Source organism: Lytechinus pictus, chromosome 13, assembly GCF_037042905.1.
Source record: "Lytechinus pictus isolate F3 Inbred chromosome 13, Lp3.0, whole genome shotgun sequence".
In the NCBI taxonomy this organism is placed as follows: domain Eukaryota; kingdom Metazoa; phylum Echinodermata; class Echinoidea; order Temnopleuroida; family Toxopneustidae; genus Lytechinus; species Lytechinus pictus.
The window spans coordinates 20,781,132-20,803,734 of NC_087257.1; the positions used below are offsets into that span (position 1 = coordinate 20,781,132).

At 37.5% G+C, this 22,603-nt stretch overlaps 2 protein-coding genes across 2 annotated transcripts in view; one reads left to right on the top strand and one right to left on the bottom strand.

Annotated features, from left to right (window-relative positions):
• Positions 1-16,883, bottom strand: part of LOC129275137 (polypeptide N-acetylgalactosaminyltransferase 13-like) — a 30,996-nt gene extending 14,113 nt beyond the window's left edge. The window contains exons 1-3 of the mRNA XM_064108658.1: positions 16,624-16,883; positions 8,472-9,187; positions 4,511-4,728 (exon numbers count right to left, since the gene is read on the bottom strand). Of these exons, the coding sequence (XP_063964728.1) occupies positions 4,511-4,728; positions 8,472-9,167 (914 nt within the window). The 5' untranslated portion in view covers positions 9,168-9,187; positions 16,624-16,883. The remainder of the gene's footprint in view (positions 1-4,510; positions 4,729-8,471; positions 9,188-16,623) is intronic.
• Positions 1,684-3,826, top strand: LOC129275136 (BTB/POZ domain-containing protein kctd15-like). Its single transcript, XM_054911922.2, has 2 exons — positions 1,684-2,278; positions 3,176-3,826. The coding sequence occupies exons 1-2, from the start codon at positions 1,771-1,773 to the stop codon at positions 3,736-3,738; spliced, it is 1,071 nt and encodes a 356-aa protein (XP_054767897.2). The 5' UTR covers positions 1,684-1,770; the 3' UTR covers positions 3,739-3,826.
• Positions 16,884-22,603: the final 5,720 nt, after the last annotated feature.

Consider the following 22,603-nt stretch of genomic DNA (forward strand, 5'->3'; position numbering starts at 1 on the left):
AGATGACTAGAATAGCACACCAATGAACACTTTATGAAGGTATTTGTTGCATTCCTACTTTGAATGCATATCATAGCATGTTGCACAATGTACTTGGCAAACTGTGAAATACCAGTCGTTCGTGGATGCATTGTTGTTTTTTGTGGATGTAAATGAAAACCGCAATTCAAAAGAATATATGAATAATCAAGACATCAAAGTTGGTGCTTATCTCATTAGATTTTAAACCACCATGTCACTTTAGTACAAATGACCTTCCTCTGATCATGCGTAGAATATTTTGATCATGCACAGAAAGGAACTGTGAACTGGCTTATAGCGAGTGAGCGTGTAGCATAAAAGCGATTAATAATTCATGCCACATAGCTTTCGCAGAATGATATTTAAAAAATATACATGAAAAAAAGGTAAAATTCATGCTAGCAGTCATAATTATCTTTATTACACTACCCATGAAAATGATATAGGCTATAAACTAGGGGCCCTCCATCTGATAAAACTCATCCGTCGTCGGATATGATCTATCAAAGAAAATATTTCCTTCTATTTTTGAACAAAAACTAATCACAACATGATTATTATTGATTGAAAGAAAGTAAATGAACTCTTTTTTAGGCCCGCATCCGTTGATTCCCCCCCCCCCTTCTTTTGATCCAAGGTCTAGCAGAAAAGAAGCCTACATCATTGTCTTAGTCACAAGTATTATGCATGGTATTTTAATAGGCCTACTGAGTGTAGTCTGCTTTTCTAGTACAAACACATTTCTAGAATCAAATCTGTTTAAAGGACAAATCCACCCCAACAGAAAGTTGATTTGAATAAAAAGAGAAAAATCCAACAAGCATAACACTGAAAATGTCATCAAAATCGGATGTAAAATAAGAAAGTTATGACATTCTAAAGTTTTGCTTAATTTCACAAAGCAGTTATATGCACATCCTGGTAGGTATGCAAATGAGGAGACTGATGACGTCATCCACTCACTATTTATTTTGTATTTTATTATATGAAATAGGAAATGTTCTATTTTTCTCCTCATTGTCAAGTGAAACAACGATTAATTCATCCCTGAACATGTGGAATGAACATTGTTTAATACTATATGATTCAGTCAAGTTGGTCCTTATTGTCAAATCTATAAAAAATGAAATATTGTATCATTCAAACAATAAAAAACAAAAGAAATAGTGAGTGAGGGACATCATCGACTGTCTCATTTGAGTTGTGCATATCACTGTTTCGTGAAAATAAGCAAAATTTTAAAGTGTCATAACTTTCTTATTTTACATCCGATTTCGATGAAATTTTCAGTGTTATGCTAGTTAGATTTTTCTCCATTTATTAAAATCAACCTTTTTCTGGAGTGGACTTGACCTTTAATGCAGGATCCGGGTGCAGGATAGTGCCTATTTCGGGGGTAACCGCTATCATGAATTCACTGTAGCGGTGAGGTATTGCGTAATGTCAGAATCAGTTTTCTGCGTCACCCTGTACACATTTCGCAATGTTTACAAAATCGCTCTTTTCCGCTCGTGCCAATTTCTCAAAACGATTGTGTTTCGCACATTTTTACTTCATGACAGTTTGTTTTCTACTCGACAATCCTAGTTCGGTTTCTTCAGGTCTACGCTGAAAAGAGAAGGACAATTACTAATTAAGTGATATAAATAAGCGAAAGCTAGCTCAAGAAAACGCAAAATCATTTGAACCGTCGTGAAAAGGGAATCTCGTTCATCCAATCTGCATTCCGATATTATTTCAAAGCCAGGCATGGGGAATACACACGGCAAGCTTGTGAGTGATGATAACACAAAGTGGCGTTTAAAAAAATCTCGCAAGATACAGGATCCCGAAAGTATCGAGGAAACGCGGGAGAAAGATGTGGAGAACGAGAAAGAGGACGAGATCGTGAAGGAGAAAGAGAAAGAAAACGAGAAGCAGGAAGAAGAGGAAAACAAAGATGAAGGTGGAAAGGGAATAAACCAAGAGGACGACCGCAACGGACAAGACTCCGTCGATAAAGAGGAACCCATCCAAGATCGAACAAACGTGACAAACGAAGAGAAAGAAGAAGAAGAACCAGTAGAGAACACTTCTCAGGGCTCGGAATCTCCCGAGGTCCAGCCGAAGCCCGAGCCGAGAACCATAGAGGAGTTTGTTGGCTTAAACGTCGGTGGTGTGGTTTACACGACAAGTCGCAGTACACTGGTTCGATACCCCGACTCGATGCTGGGGGTGATATTTACGGCGGCGGTCCCGACCCCCAAGGATAAGCAAGGTAAGCTTGTAATAAAATTAGTATAATACTACCCTTTTATACGACAGGAAGCAAGTAATTAAATTTTTTTTTTTTTTTAATCATTTTTTTTATGTACTGAAACGTTCCATCTGCACATATTTCCCGAAAAGGAAAAAAACACTAAAAATATAACGAAAGGACCAAGCACTTGTCCCCTCCTCAGCCCCCTACCCCCCCCCCTCCCAAAAAATGCAACTGCACTCGTACATTAAGACAGTTGATATGATAAATACTTTTGAATGGTTTTCAAGGGATTTCGCGCATTCAAGTTATGCTCACAGTGGCAATTAACCACTGAAAACTTTTATTCAAATTTAAATCAAAATAAAATTCATATTGTTACTATTCAACACTTCCCGTTTTCAATAAAAAGTCACCTACGAACACGACATGCACGAACATGAAAATATTTTCCGCATAGAAAAATCTATTTGCCTGTCACAATTTAGCTGAGGGTGGCACTACAGGGGGACAGAGGGGCAATCGCCTCCTCATGGCATGAATGGTGTTTTTTCCAAGAATTAAAAACATAAATAAAAAAGGGGGAGTGGGGAAATCGAGGAAGAATGCAAGGAAAAATGAACGAAGAAGATAAAATTAAGAGGACTCTGGACCGCTTAACTCTACCCATCATAAATGTATGACGTCATCTTTTGGTATAATCTTGTCCCCTACCACATCATCCTTGCGCCTCCCCATGCAGGTTCAGGGATCCTCTCACAAATTCAGGTTTCAAGTTTAACACATGTGTGTCTTATTCCAAAATACAGAGCTTAATAAACATGGTAAGGCTTTAACAAAATCTCTATGAATATCAATGAACCTCAATATATTCATTATACAAGTAAGTTCTCATCATTTTCAATTGTACTTCAGGAAACTATATGATAGATGCAGACGGTCAGATGTTCCGATACATTCTGAATTATTTACGTCGTGGCACCCTCTCCCTACCCAAGGGTTTCGCAGAGTATCGTCTCCTCTATGAGGAAGCAGCCTTCTTCCAGCTACCAGACCTCAAGCAGCTCGTCTCTCAACATTTGTCGCAAATTGTTCCAAGTCAGGCCTTGCCACAAGCACAGGTGAAGGTGGAGACAGCCCCAGAGACGTCAAAGTATGTCATCGAGATCTACGTCAGAGAAGACGACGACGTACCTCAGTCATGGCGGATCTACGGCAGCCTCGGCTTGCTGTCAAAGATTCCAACCCTGACTGACTACATGCATAATTACAGGAAAGGAAGCCAGTGCCTTGAGTTCACCACGCAGCATCCGATGTTCCCTTCGAACACCTATAGAAGATTCCCAAAGACCACTCTCTTCTATCACATCTTCGACATCGGTTTCAAGCTCCACACCTCTGACTCTTTGGAGATCGCTGACGTAGACAGTGCCAAAATCACTTGGCTTAGATACCTGTTCACGTCTACAACGTTATAATACGTTGTATTGATCAAAATAAACAATACTAGCCTTACTCTGATTTTGGTCGACCACAATATCGCCAACTTTTAGTGAAGAGGTCTGTCCTACTTCATGCGGGAAGATCGCGAGTCCTGCGGTGTTTAGGTAAGCTGACACGGTATAAACTGCAGTAATCATCCATCATGTCCATAGGCTATTGAGAACACACGCTTTTATACTTACGCAAACTTAGGTGTATCTACTGTTTATATAAAATATATATATATATAATAAATATATATCTAATTCGCCTGGGTGAATTATATATATTTCATATTCACTTTATATTTCAGATTACGTATTGGTAAGCACGGCTGTACATCATTTAAGATTTTCGTTTAACCGTACTTGACATGGAAAGCTCCCAACTTCATTAATGCATGCTTAATGTGACCAAACAGATTGACAACGGACCCTAAGATTTTTCCCCACAATGGTTTGGTTAAAGTATCCAAAATCTTCACAGGCATCTATCATTACTTATCTCTTTTGCGTGTATTCAAATCGGTGTGCCATTAGGTTTAATGCCATTAGGTTTAATTTCAAAACTCGACAAATATTTCAGGAAAGTCGGAACTTGGCAATACAATATACCAGAATCATCTTGGACAAAAATTACTTAAAAGATTTTGTGTTAGTTTATGTTCGTTTCCATAAATTCATGTAATCGATAAGGATCACACAATTGTCGAGGGTTAATTTCTCGAAGTTGGACTAGACTGTGAAAAGGGTTGACCTTTGAACTTACAAATCTGGCCTGGCGTCCGGGAGTGACCGCTCGACAGAGATCATGTCACTGACGTACTCGTTGAAGTACGCATGCTCCCAACCTATCTTGACCTTCTCCTTCTCTTCCGGTTTGGTCTTGACCCCGGCGCCATTTTCACCGGGACCATGGGGATCACGCGGTTTGGAGGTGACATCGATATTGCGGACGAGGTGCTTGCCCTGTTTAGCAGTCGATACCTGTCAAGAAAGAACGATATTGACTTAAATTTAGTTTTGAGTTGAATCTAAAAATGTAAGTCATTTTAAGTGTTGTTGTTGCTTCTGTTGATTTGAGTTTCATTATTGAACAGGGTCTTGGATTTATCAAGGTAGCAGGCACTACAATTATAACAGCAAAAACTGTGGTGTTGACCGGGTTACATACCTGTAAAGAAAGTACGTAATTAACATAAATTAATTTTGAGTTGAAGCTAAATATATAAGTCATTTTAAGTGTTGTTGCTTCTTTTCATATTAATTTCGTTATTGCACAGGGTGTCGGCTTTTACAAGTTAGGAGGCACTATATAACAGCAAATACTGTTGTATTGACCAGTTTACATACCTGTGAAGAAAGAACGTTATTTACATAATTTAGGTTTGGATTGAATCTAAAATATCTTAAGTTAGTAAGTTGCTTCGGTTGATTTGAATTTAATTATTGTACAGGGTATTAGATTTTTCAAGGTAGGAGATTCACATAGACGACCACACAAAGACATTTTACAAATGTTTTACTACAGCGTTAAATTTGTTATGTTAGCTCAACACCCATGAGCGATAATACAACACCTTTGGTTGTAACTTTTACACTCTATGGTGTTATGTTTAATATCTCGGGGGTAATTTTAACACCTCATGGTGCGGCCTTCTCGTTCAACACCCATGGGCGATACTACGACACCTTTGGTTGTAACTTTTACACTCTATGGTGTTAGATTACAATCTCTAGGGGGTAATTTTAACACCTCCGGATGCGGTCTGACACCAACTGGTGTCAGTTTCAATACACCAGATTTATTAATGTAGACCTACAGAATAGGCCTACATTCATAGTCTACCCGTGTCAAAGGAAAGTGACTGTACAATGTTGAATAAGTTCATTTGTTTAAAAATCACAAGAAACTAATTTGAGTTTAACTGGAAGTTCATGTAGTATTTTGATTTTCAAATATAGAGACAAGGTCAATTCGATTTTGGCCTTCAAAATTGTTCGATTAGACTACACGGTTCATCTGTAATAATATCAATTACGAAAAAAAAGTAACAAAATTCTTACAAAATATTGATGCTAGATTTGTGTACTGTCATACATTTTTGTGTTCAGTGTTCATCATTATTCTGTACACTATCTATGGTTTGGAAAACTACACGAAAAAGTTCAAGTGTCTTAAAGGGTGTATCTCACTGAGGAATGAATATTTACAACTGTAGCAATGGTTGGATTCGACAAATATATTATTGTGCGTGTGTTCTTATTAGATAAGACGTGTTTAAATCGATTGTTAATCCTCTGTTTAGCGTGTTCGACATTCTTTTCCACTTTGTTCAGGTTTAGTTATATATTGGGTGATTTCAAGTCCGGTGTTGGCCTTGGTGTTGGTTTTGACATTTGGACTGATTCCCTTAGCTCTAAAATCTATTCTGAGTTTGTAAAACTGATCCAGATCACATTATTGACATCTCAACAACTAGTGAGTGACTTTTCGTGACCATCTTCATTTTATGTTTGGTGTTATAAATCGTGTAAACCTAACACCAACACCTGAAGATCAACACTGAACTTGAAATCATCCAATTTAAAAGAATGTAATTGTCTATATAGTTACAATGGAAATGTTCCTAGCAATATCTATGACTGGAATAATTACATTGAATGATTTTCAACATATCAATCAGAGATGAAGAATTATATGATTAATAATATGATATATAGTCTCGGTTGTGTCTTTATGCGTCTACGTGTGATTTTACCATGATGATTGCATATTTTGCTACTATGGATCTGAGTGAGATGACCACATTCAATAAATAACGGTGAAATATACCACCAGCTTGATCTTATCGAGACTCTAATTAAAGCCCCTTTCACAATTGACGTACGACCTGTTTACGACCACCTGCAACAGTTTTTTCTTGTTGTTGCACGATCGATCCCATGGTGTCTTGCGAGCACTCGCAGTCGTTGTAGACGATCGCACAAACTCGAGGTGGTCGGAGGTGATCGTGACTGGTCGCATCTGAACTTTGAACATGTTCAAAATCCAAACGCGATCAAATACGATTGATTCACTCGCAACAGGTCGTACCATCGGTCGGGCGATCATCGTGTGAGTGTTGTTCAACGTTGTACGACTTGGTGCGAGAGGTGGCACAACTAAGTATAGTCGCATTTAGTCGACTGGAGGTCGTACAACACTTGCACATGTGCTGGAGACCTACAGAGACCAGTCTTGCGACTGGGTGCGATAATATGAGACTGTTGCAAGACCGATCGAAATTACGGCTTACTACATTCCACTACCGTTGCATTCGCATGTATGCGACCGTTCAGCCCCTTTCACAATTGACGTCCGACCAGTTTACGACTGCCTGCAACAGTTTTTTCTTGTTGTTGCACGATCGATCTCTTGGTGTCTTGCGAGCACTCGCAGTCGTTGTAGACGGTCGCACGAACTCTTGGTGGTCGTGACTGGTCACATCTGAACTTTGAACATGTTCAAAATCCGAACGCGATCAAATACGATCGATTCACTCGCATCAGACCGTACCCGGGGTCGTACCATCGGTCGGGCGATCATCGTGCGAGTGTCTTTCAACGTTGTACGACTTGGTGCGAGAGGTGGCACAACTAAGTAGTCGCATTTACTTGACTGGAGGTCGTGCAACACTTGCACATGTGCAAGCGACCTACATGTACAGAGACCTGTCTTGCGACTGGTTGCGATAATAATATGGGCCATAAGACTGTTGCAAGACCGATCGCAACGGCTTACAACATTGCACTACCGTTTCATTCGCATGTATGCGACCGTTCCACTCGCAATCCCTCGTGCAACACTTGCATGTGATCGCACGAGCACAATAAGAGTATATGCGACTTACTCGTGCATCGGGGTTTACTGGTTGTTTTGTTGTACGACAGCTGTTGCAACTGTGAAAGCCTCTGTGCGATCTTATGAGATGACTAGCGATTGATGCCTGTTGCAGCCTGTCGCACGACCAAAAGGTCGCAAATGGTCGTACGTCAATTGTGAAAGGGGCTTAAGGCCACCGCACACCTTACGACTGTTCGCGATCCGATTTTGGAACAAATCGCATTTTGCTCATTTTCTGAAAATGTGAATGGAACATATAATTTTTTTTAGTTTAAAATTAATTGAAAGAATACTAATATAACCATTTTAAAAGATTGCAAGCCTTTATTTTGGAGGAAAGGCCGAATTAGTTTCAAATCGTAGCCAATCGTACGACTGCTATGACGTCATTACGACTATATATTAAATTCGCTTTTATTCTAAGAAGGATGATAGCATAGTCACATATTTTGAACAAAGTTATTTGTACGATGATTTAGAACATGACACAGTAAGATATTCCAAGTCTCAATATTAGTATCAAATTCTACTACATTTATTCTGAAATCGAGTCGCAGACCAATCGTAAGGTGTGCGGTCGCCTTAATAATATTAGCTATTACGACCTAATCTACTTCACGGCAAATCTACTTCACAATAAGAAGTTTATAGACCCTTTTAATGTGCATACTTTCAAGGCACTCAAACTCTCAACCACTATTTATATCGATGTTGGGGCGCTCTTATATCTAAAGATATTCCAAGGGAAAATATAGTGCAATTATAATGGCGTATTTCTTTACAATCATGAATTATGCAAAGAATTGGAAACTGCTATTACTATAAGAAACCTGATTACACTTACCAATTTGTTTTGCGTTACAACATTATTTTGTTCTTCTCTAGATTTGTCCGTGTCCTTCTGGGCATTACGTTTATTATCAATACTGGTACTTTGGTGTGAGTTTGGACGGATGTCATTGGGTTTCAAGTTATTTTTGGATGATCTCTCGTCCTGGACCTTTTCGCTGCTCCCCTTTTCGTGTTTTCGAGCTTGGTCCAGCTCTTTCTTAAGGGATTCGATCTCCTTTAGCATCTCTCCTCTGACTTCTAGGAGTTTCTTTTCAAGGGAGTCGCCAACCTTATCGTCTTTACTCAGCTGCAAATGTTCTTTTGATGTATTGGAATGTAAGGGTTTATTTTTCAAGTCTTTCCCCCACGAGAATCTGCTTTGTTTCCGCTGCCCCTGTTCCCCATGCGCACCTAACATTCTCTCCGCGTCGGATGGGGTTTTCATAGCATGGCGCACGATGTCCTTCCGAAGCTGACTGTCCAACGCAGCTTCTCCTGAGAGCGCGTACAGTGGTTCCCCACCCCGCGCGTTTCGCTGGTGTCCGTCGTTTGTGGGAAGTTTATGTGTTGAACGATCGTTGTCCTCGGACAGTGAGGAATACATGACAAGGAACAGCACATCGAGAGCAAACCAGAGGATGGATGTGTAGAGAATGGCAAGGAAGACCCGACTGGATGAGCCCTTTATTCCTTTGAGTCTCAGCGACATGGTGGTAGTGGTTACTATCACTGCGAAAGAAAAAAAAGAAAATTGATAATCAAATGAAATAGCTTATTTGCGTAATTTTCTTGCTGGACATGAAGCGAACCGGAATACTCTAACACATTTTTGTTTCGATATTCTCTCATATCAGAATATGATAGTCTTTTCAAACCTTTTTCTGATGTGGTATCATCCAGTATAATTAGGGCAATCAGCTTATAGGACAAAGAACTGTAATGAAAAAGGAAAGCAGCATATGTATGCCTACAAACACAAAGTATTTAAATAAATGAGATGTAAAGCTCTAAGAAGTACTGGTATAAGGGTGTGTGTGTGTGTGCGCGCGTGAGATAAAGAGGGATGATGTTGGGATGTACGTGTGTATAAGTGCGTTTTCACATGGGGTGTGTGCGTGTGCGCACATGCAAGCGTCCAGATGTGGGTATCCTTTTTGAGGGTATTTTCATTAATATGTGTGTAAGTGTGAGGTGAGAGCGAATGAGGGTGTGTGTGTGTGTGTGTGTGTGTGTGTGTGTGTGCGAGAGACAGACAGAGATGGGATGTGCATGTGGGTAGTCGGGTGTGTGCATCCTCGTGTTGGTGTTTCTCATCGGATGTGCAGGAGTGTTAGGGTGAATGAGGGGAAGGGGAGGTGTGGGTGTGTGCGTGTGGGTGATTTGTCTTTGTGAACTGATGTTAATACGATGGTGGATGCCGTGGAGTCAATGTGAGACTATGTGTATTATGTGTTGGAGAGATATGATATGTGGGTTTGTAGGAGGGCGGAAGCGTGTGGGTGAGTTTTGGGGGTGCATTTGTGTGTATTATGTGTATGTGCGAGAGAGGGGGGGGGTGATTAGTAGGTGTGAACTTACGTAAATAAGATGGTGGGTGTCGTGTAGCCAACTTGAGTGTATGTGTAACGTGTGGGAAAAACAGGAGGTGTGGAAGGAGTGTGTATGTGTGTGTGCAAGGGAAAAGAGGTGAAGCATAACATGTCAGATACAGGCGGCTATAAGAATAAAAAGAGTTTGAGGTAGACAGAAAGTGCAAATGGAGAGAAAAAGAGAAGAGATAACTAATAAAGGGAGAAGGGGTGCGATAGGAGAGATAGAAAGGATAAGGGGGAAAGAGAGAAAGAGAGAAAGTCATTATGGCAGATGAAAACCAAGCCACTGCCTATACAAAATTATAGAGACCACAGATTAATTCATTTAGAAGCGGCATGCGTGTTAGGCTTGCTAATAATCGATGCACTCGTTTTGACGCCCTAAACGAAAGTGTGATCGTGAATTATCACAATCAATTACAATGCTAGTCTCTATCAAGGTCAAGGACAATATTTTTTTTCTCATAGATTAAACATGTACCTCGGGATTACCATACTATACCGAGATCCTATGACTGTTGTTACTATTGTGCAACCAGAAATGGTTATCGCTATGAACATAGTGAATAATGGATATCGTTATAGGTCAAATTGATACACGTAGCAACAGCGTGAGACAAACTTTCCTATAAATGTATAGTAACGTAAAATTACAATTCAGTTCACTATGAGCTGATATAATACACGTGTCATTATTGTGTAAAATATCCGAGGGAATTATGTTATATAGAAGGAGGCGTGATTAAACATTTAGTAAAAGCCTGGTTTTTTTATTTAGGTGTTGATGACACTAATGTCAGTTTGATGACTTTCAATCTGTCCCGCGAGCGTTGACTTCATCACCCTTCAAACGTTTATTAAGTGTTCACACGACCGTTGCTAAATCTCTCCACTATGAAATAGTTTAATTTGTTCAATGACTGGACTTAATGAGGAAAAAATTGTAAAGTGTTTTAACCTCCTGATCCTCAAATGGCACAAATACATGTGCATCAATAAAGATTTGCCTTACAGACCACGCATTGTGTAGGCAATAGGCATTACACAGGGGAAAGATAACTGAAGAATGCTATGGAAAATATTTTTACTGCATAAAAGTGAAACATTTTACAAACTCCATGCAATTAAACGAATAAGAATAACGTTAACAGGGTTAACATTAGTTACCATTGAATAACTAAAATGAGTGTGATGTATGTACCATGAGTACTACAAAAAAAATTACGTCAATGTGTTTAATGTGTCTGCCTACCTTTCCATGTTTTTGTTTGTGAGTTCTTTGGACAAAATGTTAAGGTTGAAAGTATATGTTAAGAATTGTATGCTTGGGTGGATTTGTAGTTGTGTCCATTAGCAAATAGAATAGAGGTACAAGTAAGTAATGGTAAAGCTCGCAGTAGTAGTAGTATAGTAGATCAGTGGAACGATCACATGCAATATGACAAACAGATATACATACATATATACACACGCACACACACACATACACAACACATATATGTATTAGATTGATGTTCAATTAAACATTTAGTTTTCTTCCGTTTTGACATTTTATCCAGTTTTCATGTAAAATATACAAAATCAATAATAACATGAATAATTATAGTACAAAAACAATGAATCAAAATACAGTATGTAAATTATGTACATGGAAGAATAAATGATTAAATACAAAAAAATAAATGAAACGGCCAATTAACATGATAAAATATAGAGATGGTATGTTGTTACCGTCAATTTCCTAGTGGCTATCCATTTCACAGTTTTGAAATGGATACTATTGTAATGCAAAATAAATTGTAAATCAGCAGTAACAAACATGGGAACATTTCACATGAAATTCATGATTTCAATTATGTCTTTGTTCTGCGCTCAAATGCGAATTCACTTATCCATGGGACATCAGACAAAACTGTATGTTGTTTGCACATGGTGTCTGGCTCTTCATACGATGGCGCCTCTTTACGCTAGACACAGTCACATCAACACAACCGATTCCAAACTGATCGACAGTATGCCATTGGAAATAACGTAATAGATTCGGTAGGTCTGGAGACCGTTTCCTCTGGTGTGACAGTTTGTGGCCTTACTTTGGAGGCTCCATTGATTCGTCTCATTGGGATTATTTCACGAAGCAAATATAATCTTAGCCAATCAAAAGCAAGGATCTCGGTATACATTCGGCAGTGAGAATCGCTGATGTGCTTCGTGAAATGCTCCTGAATGTCTCACGCTGTGCTAATTGTATCCATTTTCTGGGATCATATAGGCCTACTCTACTTTGTACTTCCAAAAGGCTCGATAGTATCCAAAACATCTTGACTTCGATTTATCTTTCCTACAAGGTTTGTTTTTCATTTCTTCAATATCACTTCAATAATAAATAAAAAAAATCAGGACTATACGCCAACGCACACATGGCCAGATTGGCCAGTTCATGCTGGGTAAAATCCCTTTGTTACGTAATAATAAGAAGGTGCTTTCAGAAGATTTTCCCCGAGGTAAGTTATTTGTCAGCCAATTTAATAATGTATTTTCTTTCAAAAAATATTCAGAGGCCTTATTCATACACGTAGCCTATAAGCAGGCACCCACGCACATGCTGCGTAATGTCCAGTCACACACACGAAATAGACTCCAAATCGATCAATGGTATCTCATTGGGAAAAACATAATAATCTTTGGTCGGACTCATCGGTGTGACTTTCCTTATATAGCGTGTTTATGGCAATATCGAGAATAAACTCAATATAGGTATACACTTGAGAATAGTTCCCTCGATGGCCTATTCAACTGCCAATTCAATGGTGTATCTACATCCCTATACTTGACGTTATACTTGCGTATAATGGGGAAATTTGTAATAATAATGATGATAATGAATTGTACTTATATCTTACCAAATCGACTCTGTAGAGTGCTTAAGGCGTAGTAACATGTGCACCGAACACAATCACGATCATTTCTCATTAAGAACATATAAAAGATTCCAAAAATGTTACCTAAAAACTGTTGGCAAAATATTACCCACTCCGTTAACATACAATTGACTACCTCCAAAGATACAGAATGATGATGATGATGATGATGGTGATGATGATACTGATGATGATGATGATGATGATAATGATACTAATAGTAATGATGATACTATTCACGATGATAATGATAACAATAATGATGATAATAGTGTAACATAATAAAGATAATAATAATAATAATTACAGTAATGATAACAATTATAAATTCATATTGCGCTATTTCGATATAGATGTAGTCACGGAAAATTATGAGACGTAATGATTTTAAGATAAGATTTTATTTCTTTAAAATGACGAAATGAAGGTGAACTGTTAGGTGCAGCAGCAAAAAATGCTCCACCACCCTCCGCTTCCTTTTGCCTGGTTTAGTTTAATTTCTTTTAAATCGTTCTAATCATAGAACTCTTTATGGAAAAAATCAATATTCTCTTGATGGATATTGAAAATTATTTACAGCTCAGCACTTAATGGATGAACGTGGTATTTTTTTCTTTCTTTCTTTTAGTAAAATACCTTCGATCTCGTGCAGCCATTTTACAGCTGTTGTAGGTTAAATAGCGATTCCGTCAATATCAGTTAACCACTCACAAGTGAACTATTATAGGAAGGGCGCTTCTAGACGGTGTTTATTTAATGAATATGTAATTCATCACAATCCTATCGAAGGGAAATGGAATGAAGCGGAAAATATGGCCTTGTGTTTGCTAACGGGAAGGGAGATGGTATAATAAGGTTGGGGTTTTGAAAAAATGGCAGCATTTTAAAAGCTGGGTGTGATGATTTTTATGATTGAAAATTACACAAATTAATTCACAATAAAAAAACACACACACTCATAAAATGCACAAATAAATGTTTACAAATAAGACATAAATCAACGAAAAGAGATTTATATGTTTACTATAAGACATTAATCAACGAAAATACATTTATATTTCATTCACTGTAAAAATGAGGTGTTGAAATTGGTGTCAGTTGGTTGAAAAGAGGACCACAACCTGAAATATTCAATTTAAACAACTATACAGATCACATATACCTGTAACACCAACAACCAAAGGTGTTATAATAACACCCATATGTGTTGTACTAACGCCAAAAATTTAACACCAGAGTCAAATGACTGGTGCCTTCTTCTTTTTACATGTTTTACACCCGTTTTTACACCAATCGACAACACGGTTTCACCTGTGTATTTTAGACCAAGATATGATATGTTGGAATCATGTTTATAATATTAGAGACATTTCAAAATGTCAATTATTTATTCATTCAAGGGAACCTACATAAAGAATTTATGTCTTCTAGCAGGTTCCATTTACATTTCATAATGCTGCCAGGCAGTTTCCCTTACTTTGAAATTTGAAATGAAATCAATTTTGGATCAATTAATCAATCGATCAATTAGGAAATGAAGTAAAATTCTTCTTCCATGAATATATAACATAGAGACCGAGTCCTTGTTTAATATTTTCAATATACTTTTTTTTTCACACGAACCTTTTGATTATTACATCGAGGTAATAAGTTAACACTTGTAGATGGTCAAGGTTTTTTCGGATTTTTCTCATTTCCTTTTCCAATCTTTCATAATACTTCAATAATCACAGTCTCTCTGCATTATTACTCTTTTGTTATCATTGCAGTGAATCCTGTGTAATTAAATCCCACAAACTTCATCATAACGATTAGGCTTGGTCCGCTCGTTTATTAATAAGAAGCAATTACGATGCTTCTTCATTACTATCTCCCGAGAAATTCAAATTACAAAAGGGAAAAATGCAAGGGCAATTAATTCAATTCGATTTTAACAAATCAAGCAGTTGACCTTCTGCACATTGCTTCATATAGACGTATAGGTGAAGATTAAAAAGAACTCAAATGTAACACGATGATGTCTTCTTCTTTTCTTCCTTCTTCTTCCTCCTCTTCCTTTTCCTCCTCTCCTTCTTCTTTTTTCCATTCTTCTTCTTCTCTTCCTCTTTTTCCTCTACTTCCCACCAACTTACTTTCACCTTTGTCTTGTACATATACCCTTATTTTTTATACGTTTATTGTTTTCGAAAATTTATTATTATCTTCCGCATATATATATATATATATATATATATATATATATATATATATATTTATATACATATATAATATGTGTGTGTGTGGGTGTACTACGATGAATAGTGTTATAGCACTATGCAGACATCTTATCATAGCCAGGGGCATAAAAGTTACTGCAGAAAGTTATCAATAATTTATTTATGTTTGTTCACGTACAGTTTTCTATAATGATATTGCATTTTTCATTTTTGTGTAAATGTAGTTAAAGGTCATTAGAAACCAAATTTATTTTTATGCATACATTGGCAAATAGAATAATCTTTAATCTTGACTCTAGATAAGCAAAATTACAGAAAGAAAACTCCGAGTAGAGTCATATTTTTCATTTTGAAGTTAATAAATTTAGACCATCTTCAGGAGGTGACCGTTATATTATCAAAATTATTTATAAACATCTGTTCTTGTTCAATATCATGAAGAAAGTGATCTATTGAATTAATATTATTCATTTAACATATCATTATGCTCTAAACATAAGATTTCTCCCTAAATTTAATAGTTTTTAAACCATTATGATGGTGCAACACAGCATTCGTTTTATTTTTTTTAAAGTGAAAATATCACCTTCCGCTCAGAAACAAAAAATTGGCCGCCTTTGAGTTAATGAGAAACACCGATCCGGATATTAACAGAGTATGAAATAAAACATCTGCTCCTAATTAGCACAAATAGATAATGATTAATCAATTTTCAATCTGAAATCCAATATATAGGGCGTTTGCGCGGTGCATCACAAAAATTGTATGTTTGGTCTGCACTCTTTTTTCCTGTGCAATATCAAAGCGTATATATTGCACGATGCCCCGACATCTTTACACGGTCGAACGAATAATGATCATTAAAGATATTAATAATTATTATATTGGATCTATATTTATCTATGTGATACCATATTCTACTAGTTAGGGGCAATATTGTACTCATCTACAATTTATGCATTATAGCCAAGCTCGTGGAATATTTCCGATATCCCATTCTGAGCCATCAAACTATAATATATTTATTCATGAAGAAATTATTATTTTCATATCCTTTATTTCTTAACAAAATACATGTGGAGGAGGCATAATATATTTTGAAACTTGGATCAAGATTATTTCAACGGAATAATTCGGTTACACGCCAACGTACAACCTTAAATGTCAAGTTTAGCGTGAAATTGTTACTGTGTTTCCAATTAGAGAAAGTATGAAACGTTTTACGAAAACAAATCTGAGACAAGTCACATCCATAATGTTCCCTGTATTAAAACATAAAAGACGAATCGAACGAACTGAATGCATTCGAGTATATTCCAGTATATATATATTTACTACTTTTACCATTGTTTATTATTCAACTTTATTAGTCATTAAAAAAAAATCAATTTTGAGAGAAATTCTACATTAATTTTACAAATCAGTCACGATATTCTCACCTTTTAAAGATAACTTGAGCACCAGAATGATCTGAAAACCTTCATTAGAATAATATGCGAGTATGGTCAAATCTCACAAATCTCGTCAGCGACATAGTTAAATCCAGGGAAATGCCGCTGCTCCAGCCAGTGGCGACACGTTGCAGAAATGAAAAGATAAATATATTGAACCTTTGGCGTTCTAATATCGTATCAGCCTTCAGCAGACGACCGTCGGTGTGAGAGAGTGACGTCATGTTTTCTGGTTCCCGCGCACACCTGCGATGCAGAACGTAAAGAAAGACAAGAAAGACATGCTTAAGAATGGCGTATCATCAGATATGGATTTGCATGCAGTCTTCGTGATTATACACTCTAAAAAATGTTTACCCAATATTGAGTAAAATGGGAACATGCATGTTTGTTGGGTAAAAAGATACCAAATATTTTGTAAATTGTACGCAATGTTGCGTTGAAATTTACCCTTCAAGCATGCATTTTGTCCAATATTGGGGGAAAATTACCCAGCAAACATGCATGTTCCCTTTCTACCCAATATTGGGTAAATTTTTACTCTCTGTTTTTAGAATGTAAAAACAACGAAGGGCATCAGAATTTCCATCTAACCCGTTTTTAATTATTATCATCATTTGTGCAAAAGTGTGTGATGAAGTGAACAAGATCATAGAGACGGCAAAAGCCATGGAAACAAGTTTAATAACATCAGCATGATCAGCTGGACAGATTCTAACTAAACTGTTGGTAATGATTTAAGCAATTTCCCCCGTAATTTTTTTTTCTTTGGTTACATTTAAAAGTCGTTTTTCATTTTCAGACCAAATAGTGAATAAAAAGGGACTGTCATCAGAAATTAAAAATTTTAGTATTCATAAAATGAGTTTCATGAATAATTCGTAAAACATTCAAATGGGATAAAGAAAATGGTAAGAAGCTCTTCGGACGTCTTAATTGCAATATCAACACGATCATGGCTGTCCGTCCATGCATAAAGCCTACCATAAGCGTGCGTTATTAAATCAATTGAATTAGCCATGACGAGATTTTAATGAATAGGCATACACGGGCAAACTACACATTATTGTTTATCATGTATGGGGAAGGCTTGTTAATAATAAGAGTAACGAACGAAACACGTGTCGACCGACCGGTGATGTGGTATTGATTATCACCATAATGATATTGTTTTTACCCCTAAAAGATTGTATATAGTATCGTATCCATTCCACTCTTCTCCGTGCAATACCATGTCTTCCTACCTAATTAAACACACCAGCCCCCTCATAGCGTACTGTACCTATTTCGTATTCCATGCCTCTCTAAAATAAAATGTGAAAATATTCTTTTAGGAAGTATATCTAAAGAGTCGCTTTAAAATATTGAATATACATACTGTTGCTCATTGCGGACTTCGGAGTACCTTAAGGAGTAACATCCAGGATAACTTTGATATATCTATGCCTTCCATATTAAGGACATGGGTGGATACATTATTCTTATTCAAAAAAACGACTGGTCAAATTGTCTAATGTCGTGGTGAATATTGTATCCGAGGGACAGATCAAGATTTGAAAGAGCCCTTGCCCCACCCCACCCCCAACAAACAATAGTCAATCAGCCCCTGAGTGGAAATACACTTTTCCAATTCAGTCACTCTAAAATTTACTCTTATAAATCTAATATTAAACACTTTCACTCATTAAGCTTTGTAGGGCTACTACTTTTACATCTTCCTTAGATCAATGAGCCGTCACCTCTTGATAAAGAGTGTAATGTATAGATCGCAGTTATGCTCAGTCACATGATGATCGAGTCTATGTCCAAACTGGCTGGTACACCATTCAAAATAACGTATTAGCTTTGATCGGTCTGCAGACGGTTTCGTTGGTGTGACTTGGGCATCATAATGGTAGCCGCGATGTGTATTTTTTCAATCCCATACCATCTGGTTCAAGATCAATACACTGCAAACCTCCTGCTGTAGTTTGAACTACAAATCGTATTTACTTTCCAATATTAGCAAGGCACGGATTTATTTATCAGTCTATCTATGCCATCGTGGCGTTGTAATATATTTGTTCAGGTTTTGTTTACATTGTGCATTATATTTATTCTCTCTCTCTTACTTCTCTTCTCTTCTACCCCATTATATACATCTATAGGTGGTTTCAAACCGCCTCGATCACAAGAATCCCCGTTAAATTACGAGAACTTTTTTAGGCTGAAAAATACCCATTAATTATTCCTGCATTCACACCGCCCTGAAACATACCCTTCGGGATAAGTTCCTGAAGTTACGAGCATGCGCAGTATGGTCTGATAAGCAGCAAGGCGCGAAATTCAAAATCACTAGCCCAGCAGCAACCCATGCACGGCGCCGCACCCAACGACACGCTGGGCTAAAAGTTCCCGTAATTTGCTTTCAGACCGCCAAAATACCCACGACCTTGGAAAAATCCCCGCGAAAGTTCTCGTAATTTCGCCAAGTACCTACTATTTATCGGGTATTTTCTTTCGGGGATATTACGCGTAGTTTGCTTTCAGACCGCCAAAATACCTGGTATTTTCTGATCGGGGTAAATTTCCCGATCAGAGAATACCTGGAACTGGCGAACTTCGAGGCGGTCTGAAACCACCTTATATATATCTCTCTCTCTTTCTTGCTTTCATGATCTTTCTCCCTCTTTCTTCTCCATTTATTTCTCCTCCTCTCTCTATCTATCCCTCTCTCTTCCATTATCTTTCCTTATTTATCTTTCACCTTTTCTCTCGCTCACTTACTCAATCCCTTCCTCTCTTTCTCCTTATTCAGTCTTCTCATCACTTTCAGTCCTTTTTTTCGTCCCTCTCTCTTGTCTCTCTTATTAAACGACCCCCCCCCCCCCTTCCTCTCCTCAAACTGGTAGGCCTATGTGCTTTAAGACCATGAGCAATATTTACCTACCCCTTTAAAAATCGAATTGATAGATTTCGATCGATTTTTCATCACATGCCTACTATAGTGGAACTCTCATAGATTGAATAAATTCCCACCATCATGGCCATGCGAGTAGAGCCGTAAGACCCCCACTCTTAAATATCACGAGCGCTACTTCAGCGCTGGTGAATCGTAGCGCAATGTTGATATTCGCCTCCTTCCATTTGTTTCATTTATTTATCATTTATTATTTATTCATGTTTTATTTACAACAAATGATAAAATAAGGAGCAGGGTAGTTCGGTTCAGTTATAAAACTGCTTTACAACGAAGCCCCCCCCCCCCCCCCATTTACAAAGATAAAATAGAACATAAACATAATATTATCTAAATTTTTAAAAGCTCGTAATATCGGTCAAGTAAATATCATATTCAGATTTTTTTAAAAAGAAAATTAAATTAAAAAGCATAAGATATCCAGAACTTTCAATACTTAGCCTCATTCCTAATTACGACACGTACGTAATTGTAGGATTTTCGACAGAGCATACATCCTACTTTACAGTTTGAATTAGAAAATGATTACGTTTCTCAGACCGCTTATTGGGGCACTAAGAATAGAGCCGACATTTAATTTATCATGATTATTCTGGCAACGAACATTGGCAATGTTGCGCTTAAAGCTCATGTGTAAAGAAGAAAGCTGTGGGTGTGGATGGGATGAAGAGGGGCGATGAGAAGGGGTAGAGATGAGGGAGAAACACAGAGAGAGAGAGGGGGAAGGCATGGAGAGGGGAAGATGAAAGATAGGGAGAAAAATTAACCATCGAATTAGGCTCATGGCTAAACGAAGACCAAAGATTTTTTTCAAACGGAATCCCAATAATTATGACAATTTAGGCATTGTTGAACCGAGACGTTAATAATCAATGTTAAAAGAAGAATATTGATGAAGAAGGAGAAGGTGGAAAAGAAACGAGCTTTGATTGAATGTGACTAGACGGGTCACGTCCTGTGTGTATAGGTTACACATGCCAAAGTCAATTTTCACTTTCAATCAGGAAAAAACATTCGTGATGGAGCACATACATGTTCTTCCGTTAAAACGAAGGGAAATCGTATTCATAAAATAAAGCATGGCAGTAGGCTGCGGGGAGGGGGTGGGCGATAGGGGAAATAACCCCTCTCCCCTGAATTATTTTACTAAAAATTATTCTAAATTTAACCAAAAATGTACATGAAATCCTTCAATTTCACTTCAGAAAGTGCCAAATCGCACCAATGCACCAAGTTCGGTTGCTTCGCTCTTTCGTTTTCAAGTTTCTTTGAAAATTTGTATGCGTCTTGCCCCTCGCCCCCGCCCCTGGAAACAAAAATTCTGCATATGGCCATGTCATAACCAAAATTAGGCCAGTCGGGTTAACCCTATGGTATTTTAAACATCGTAATTTTGATAAAATTATATCTTACAACTTGTTACTTGTCTATCCATTTTCAATATCATGATGTTTATCATAATCTAAACCGTCAAACCGTCTTTTATTTTGTTAGTTTACAGACACCCCCCCCATCTTTTGTAATTTTAACGAGATAATTCAAATTTTCTGCAAAACTCCAAAGAATATAGCACGGATAGAAGCGACAGCCCCCTACACGATTTCTAAAGTGGTGGGGATAAAAAATAGGAGAAATAAGAGAGACGACGAAAGGAAAGGGAAGAAGAGGAGTATCATAAATCGAGGTCCTGGTCCATCAACATTTTCGTCCGACAAATTGTCAGATCTGATAACTTTTCTTGATTTTGATTGGCTGTGTAGCACTGTTACTATGGTAACTGTAATATAAAATGGGACTTGACCGATAAAATGTCCGACAAGTCCTTTCATGAAACGCTCCCCGTAATCTACCGTATGGTACCTCTAATAGCCAACTGACCAAGTAATACAACACCATTATGTCGTCAAGCGGCTCTAGTCCATCCCCTATGAAAAAAATTACATGATAACGCCCCTGCTTTGTAAATTATTAATCTATTGATAACGTGAATACTTGGGCTTTCTCGCTTTGCTTTCTTGTAATTTGTTTATATATGCTATCCAGAACCTCGGCGATTATCGGTCCCTTGAGCTCCAATTTTGGACAAAGCAACCAACGTCGCCAAGACCTTCGGTGATTTGGCTGATTCCCAGCTGCAACAAATTACCATAGGCAAGTACATAACAGAATACATGGGGGGAGGTTTCTTCTTCTTCTTCTTTTTGTTTATAAAAATGGATTATCAAAAGAAATCGGATGTTCTTCTAATATTATGTCTGATATTGGGATGAATGTCTTAAAGAATTACATTGAATAAGGAATTTAAACTGATGATAACAGATAACTTGGAACTTTAATCACATCCACCCGCAATCGACATGATCGATCGCTTGTCCCTCTCCTCTCTTTACCCCCTTCTTTCCCCTTCCCTCCCCCCCCCCTCCTCCCTCTGCCTCTCTGCTTTTTTATGTGTCTATCTCCTTTTTTTCTCTCTGTCTCTCTTTCTCCCCCGCTCTCCCCTGTACCATTTCATATTACTTATTTTATCCAGACTAGACTCACAAATTTGCACAGCACAGTAACTTGGTGGTGGCGATTCATCATTGTTATTTACTTTGTACATAATTCGAGTCTGCACTCTAGGGAAATCATCTAAATGGCAAGATTCATGAGAAATACAGTTATATGTAAAATAAAAGGATAAAATATAAGAAATTAACCTATTGACTACTGAAGTATGTAGTTCCGTAGGCTTTGTATAGGGACCACCTGGTTCCAGTAGGCCATTGGTTAACCTGTTGACCACTGAATATTGTGTAGCCCCCATAGGCTTTGCACATGCAGGATCACCTGGTTTACAAAAGGTTGTAGTAGACAATAAGTTAATGAAAAAAAGTATACGACAGAGATGTTTTTGCAAATATCATTTATGCCAAGTTTTCATTAGTAAAGTTCGAATTTTGAATAAATGCATTATTATTCACTAAGACAGGTAAACTATTGTCGATATTCAAGCATTACAGAAGAAAT